The sequence below is a fragment of the Triticum aestivum genome, chromosome 3B (assembly GCF_018294505.1).
Source record: "Triticum aestivum cultivar Chinese Spring chromosome 3B, IWGSC CS RefSeq v2.1, whole genome shotgun sequence".
In the NCBI taxonomy this organism is placed as follows: Eukaryota; Viridiplantae; Streptophyta; class Magnoliopsida; order Poales; family Poaceae; genus Triticum; species Triticum aestivum.
Window position 1 is genome coordinate 786958962 of NC_057801.1, and position 5859 is coordinate 786964820.

The 5859-nt window shown below is 43.2% G+C and overlaps 1 protein-coding gene across 1 annotated transcript; it reads right to left on the bottom strand.

Moving 5' to 3' along the window:
- Nucleotides 1-2538: 2538 nt before the first annotated feature.
- LOC123066573 (B3 domain-containing protein Os03g0619600-like) lies at nucleotides 2539-5505 on the bottom strand (the record flags this gene model as incomplete). Its single annotated transcript, XM_044489626.1, has 7 exons — nucleotides 2539-3041; nucleotides 3156-3391; nucleotides 3492-3855; nucleotides 4172-4365; nucleotides 4446-4827; nucleotides 4936-5024; nucleotides 5445-5505. Coding segments are annotated over 7 exons (1632 nt in total), but the record flags the coding sequence as incomplete, so codon positions are not given.
- Nucleotides 5506-5859: the final 354 nt, after the last annotated feature.

Here is a 5859-nt window from a genome sequence, read left to right on the forward strand (position 1 = left end):
GCGCTCAACAAGTGCTTGAAATTTTTTGAAAACTTGGAAAACGTCGGATCTTTTCTTAAAAAGATAGATCTAAGAAAACTTGTTGTAGTCATCAATAAAACTTATATAATAGGTGTGTCTACCACCAGAATAAGGGGCAGGACCCCATACATAAGAGAAAATCAATTGCAATGGTTCGGTAGAGACACTTGTAGAAATTGTGTAAGTTAGTTGATGAATTTTAGCTCGCTGTCAAGAATCACAAATAGTTTCAATATTGCGCTCACCAACATACGGGAGCTTATTTTTCCTAAGCTATTTTTCAACTAAAGAGAAAGAAGCATGTCCTAATTGATCGTGCCACCGTGTTGACGAAAGTTCAACACCAAAAGCTTGTTTATTGAATCTTGTACTCTCCGAAATCAATGGGTAGAGTCCTCGAACACATCTACCGCGATAGAGGATTCTCCTCGTGGCCAGAGCCTTGATAAAAAAGAAATAAGGATGAAATTCAAGGAAGACATGATTATCAAGAGCGATTCTATGAACGGAAAGAACACTTTTGTTGGCACTAGAAACATGCAAGATTTTTCTAAGATGAATTTTACGACTAGGGGTATTAAAAATTGAGTGACCAATGTGGTTTATCCTCATACCTTCACCACTAGCAGTGTGGATTTGATCCTTGCCGTGGTATTTTTCCTTCATGGTCACCTTTTCAAATTCATTGATGATGTGGTTGGTGGCGCCACTGTCAACGTACCAGTTGGTGTCGATCCCATAGGAGCCATCCGCAGCAGCAGCAACTTTGTCCTCATCTTGGGAGGAGTCTTCATCATCTTCATAGCGGTACCAGCAATCTCTTGTAGTCTGCCCTGGCTTACCACAAATTTGGCAGTGAGGAGCATCTAGACGAGATCTTGTGGAACCGCCACGGCGGTCCCTGTTGTTGTTGTTGTAGGAGGGTCGATCGCCACAGCAAGAGTTGTTGTTGCCACCGTGTCCCCCTCCGGAGTGCTTTCCCTTGGAACGAGGAGATCCGCAAGGACGAGAGGAGCCGCCGCCGCAACCACGGAAAGTGGTGTTGGCAGACGGTTTGAATCCACCCAAGGCCTGGAAGAGCGCCACGCGCTGATCGAAGTTACTCATCATGGAGAAGAGTTCGTCGATGGAGACCAGTGTGATGCGGGCGTCGAGGGCAGACACCAGGGGCTGGTAGTCCATGTCCAGCCCATGGAGGATGTAGGAGACGAGTTCATCGTTTTGGAGATGCTTGTCGGCCGCAGCAAGTTTGTCCTCTAGGCCGCGCATGTGGGCGAAGAAGGTGCCGATGGACTGGTTCCCCTTCTGCGCGTTTATGAGAGCCGTGCGGATGTTGTTCACCTGACTCAGAGATTGCGATGAGAACATGCCCGCCAGAGCTGCCCAGAGTGCGTGCGACGTGGTGATCGCGGTCACCTGCACCAGCACTTCTTTGGACAAGTTGTTCAGCAGGTAGCAAAGGACCTGCTGGTCCTCCCGGACCCAGATGGGGTGGAGAAGGTTGGGCGCCGATGATTCCTTCCCGTCTTTGTCCTTGCTGACGAGGAAGCGGGCCGGCTCCAGTGTGGTGCCATCGGCATAGCCAAAGACATCCGCAGCTCGCATCTATGGCACGATCTGGGCGCGCCACATGACGTAGTTGGTGCAGGTAAGTTTCTCCGTGACCTGCTGATTGAGGTTTTGGTCGGAGGAACAGGAGGAAGACATGGCTAGGGCACTAATGGAGATGAGCTAGGTTAGATGATTTGGAGGAAGGCTCTGTATACCATGTGCGATGCGGAAACGTCTTAACCCTTCGTGGGGATGTGTTGCATGTTATATTGAGGGTTGCGAAGCCTGATCACGCATACAAAGGTTTTTGGAGATACAACTTGAGGGGAAGAGAGACACGAGATAAAGGAGCTAGTTACAACCGAATACAAGATAAACCATGCGTATAGCTATCCTATCTACTCCCTCCGTTTCAAAATAGATAACTCAACTTTATACTAACTTTAATACAAAGTTGAGTCATCTATTTTAGAACGGAGGGAGTATCTCCTAACTACAAGTGAGTATCTCCTCCTCATGCGTTACATCATATTTAACAAATATGAGTAGCGACAGATGTTTGCGAGATGATGGCTTCAGACTTAGTGATGTACTACTTTGTAAGGTCTTTATGAGTAATTAATAAAGTGGCTGGAAGCATCGCCCAAGATATAGGGGCCAGGGGTCATCCTCCTTTATTAAGAAAACTAAAAATTCACTACACAATTGCAAGTATGTCGTGTGTAGGTGATAATATCTGGGACCTGAAAAATATCATTTGTTTATCACGTTTTAGAGGGTCTATTCGGCGCGTCTTTTTGGACCAAAACAGTAAATTTACGGGTTTGACCATTTTTCTGGGATCTTAAGATGCTCTCATTCCCGGTTTCACCCCACCGCACTGTCTCGTATGCTGCGGGAGGGAACCCACATGCAAAAACATCAACAATTAGCAACACATCACAGGTTGTTCAAACATGACCCATCCAAATTACTCTCAACTTAACAAAGTTCTCACAGAACTAATACACCAATAGGATAACGTCTAATGATGAACATATAAGTTTCTTTACCTACGGCTCCCCATTTTGCAGATAACGTCTAATGACACACTACCACACATAGTTTTCCAGTCCCAAAGTTCAAAATCATTAGAGCAGCAAGCATGCAGGACATGCTTTGGGCTAATATTTCTCACGGCGAATGATGTAGACCATCATCGTCAACTGCGCCTTGTTCTCCATCAGCTGGAAGAGGCAGAGGTCCCCCTCCCGCAGGCGGTTGTCGCGCGCGAAAGACGGCCATCCTTTGATAACCCTCATCTGCTGGCTCGAGGCTCGCTTGATATGCGTATATCGCAACTTGGTAGACCATGATCTGCTCTTCCCCTCCCGCTGAAGTACTAAGTTGATTGCATTACACTTGCCACCATGATGGCCAGCAGCGAACTTCTCGCCAAGATACCTAGCCGCATACCGAAATCCAAAGTTCTGGTTACATACATAACACGGGCAAAACATTAGAATGGCACCACAGATGCAATACTTGCGATCTTTTTTCCTATTTATCTCATCAAATGATACGAATGGAATCGAGGAACTTACTAGGATGGGAGGGTTAATATAATGGCTGCTATCCCGACATACATTGATCTTGCCCATGATAGCAACATAAAAGGGCAATTCTGAGTCTGACCCAATGTCCTTAATTTTCACCAGCACTTTGTTCTCCTGTGCTGGTGTTAGACAAGATCTGTCAGGCAACATGAAGGGAGGCTCAGAACCTTCTTCAGAATTGTTAGATACATCATACTCTTCATGTTGTGAAGAGTACTCCTCACCTGTACAAATTTTCACATGAATCAAACATATTATAACATGAACTGAAGTTTGACACATGCATCCTAGAAGTGGCAACATCTTAGTGGTGTGTTGGCATACCATTGATAGGTGGTTTGGTCTTAACACCACCCATCTTGGTGATTCTCCTTCCATGATTAGAGCCAATGTCAGTTGTTCTTCCAGGGGAATGACCAATACTCAATTTGCCAAGGATGTGGACTGTCATTGTGAATCTTCTGTGCTTAGCATTTGTCATTGGTTCAAAGAGGCAGATATCGCCCTCCTTAACGAGATATTCACCAGCAAAGTCGCCCAAAGAAAGGTTGCGCCGACCAGCATCAGTCAAGCCAGATGGCCTGATATGGAACTTGCACTCCCAAACCTTGTTCTTCCTAGGCACCTGGAGTATGATATTTGTATCTTTGCATGGCAAGTACTTGTGTGCATAATCCTTACGTATTACCTAGTGGAAAAATAGGTATAAAGTATTAGTGATACAGTTGTGCTGTTTTATATGATAGCTGAGTACTAAATAATTATGATGTTAAGACTATGACAGAGGCTAAATTGCTCTAACACACATGGATTCAATTGATAAGGAAATAATAACGTAGATTTAGTAATGTATATGCATTTTGTCCAAGCATATCCTTCAGAGGTTTTTGATAGTTAGAACCTGAACACTGACTTTCCTAAATAGCATCATACCAAGAAACTGTAAGTAGCTACAGACAGAGGAGAGCAGTTCATACAAAACGTGTATAGTAAAACTAGCGTACCAGATCACCATTGCGTTTCACATTACTCTTCTTCATCAGTACAACAAGCATAGGAATTTCCGGTCCAATCTTCTGTACAAATGCATGTAATTTCAATTCCTGTGCTTCTGTAAGATCGCACTGCCCTGATATGACATAATAATTCCTAACATCGTCGGACTCCACTGGATTGTCTATAGACAGATTGTCTTCTGCTGTAAAAAACAATTCAACAGTAAGAGAAGGTGTGGTGGAGGGTACTGAAAAATCTGAGTACACAATTTAACATCTTAACCTGAGGATTCTTCAGAAGAATAAGATCTTTCCTTCTGTCTTCCATCCGAATCTGATCCTTCGCTTGCTGAAGACTGAGTAGTACCACCACGACTACTAGAATTATCAACATCAAATGTGCGAGAACAGCACCAGGTTTTCTCTTTACCATTGGAATCAAATATTGTAACCTCAAAGCGGGCATTTCCAAGGTATCGAAACATCAATGAATAGTTCTCTTCTATTCGATTGGTATCAACGAATGCTGCCCATCCATACTTCAAGATTGTTCTGTTCATACTCTCAGTGACTCCAACATCATACATGTTACCATCAGAGGTTTCTAGTCTGACTGTTCCCCACATCTTTCCTCCAAATTGGTTCACAAACCACTCTGGTATGACCTGTAACAAGAGAAGGAATGGTGCAAAAAATGTTTGAGGCAGCAAAAAAACACTAAACATCAGATAGCCCACTGAATTAAGAAATTAGGAAAGAAAGAAATAACTAACCAGGCTGTGCATGAAGTTGCCATTGATCTGCCTTAGAAACTTAAGCTTGATCTGGCAGCATTCACATGGATTACTCATCTTGGATATTCCTGTAAAACTAACCAGCATATATCATGTGTTTGCATAACTAATGATTCCCTAAAATCATTCAAGATCGGTATGATGCCCTCTCCGGATCTTTGGAATTATTCTAGCACGTAGTTGCAAGTGTGGTCTAGGTGGAGGTGGATGGTGTGTAAACAGCTTGCAACACTCTTAGGTGGATGGTTCTTTCACCCTTGCTTCTTCTCTAATATATGATACGCATGCGATGTGTATTCGAGAAAAAATATACGCAACTTAATGTTTCAAGCATCTAAAATACTACTGTGGATGCTATGCATCAGAGCTCAATTTTGACAGCATATATACATTCCATGCTTGTTTTGGGCAGCAGCATGAATTGGATAGTGCAAAACATGCTAGACATGGCACTTTAGAGAAGTGAGTTACCAGCTCGCCAGAGTGACCTGCGTCGCCTGGCGCTTCCACCTTGTCTCCTCTGCTCCCTGCTGTACAAGACGAACAAAGATGAACATGAGAAAGTTTGCAAAAAATGCATATCGGTCATAGGGGCAATAACTTTCATACTGGATCTATTGATCACTGGGCTCCATTATTTACGATTTCACTAGGGGATAAAATGCGATCTAAATCAAATCAGTGATATCTCTTAAAAATAGAAAAAAAACATAATGGTTAACATCCACAGAACATTCAGTTTTATGAAATTCCTAGGTAGCACAACATGACTGCTTTGTATATCCTACCGGTTTGTAAAATTCAGCAGAAATAAACAGAAAGCAAAACCACAGTAAAACTAAAAAACAAATACTGTGTTAGAATATAGAGTTGTAATCTCAACCTCCTTCCTTCTCTTGTATT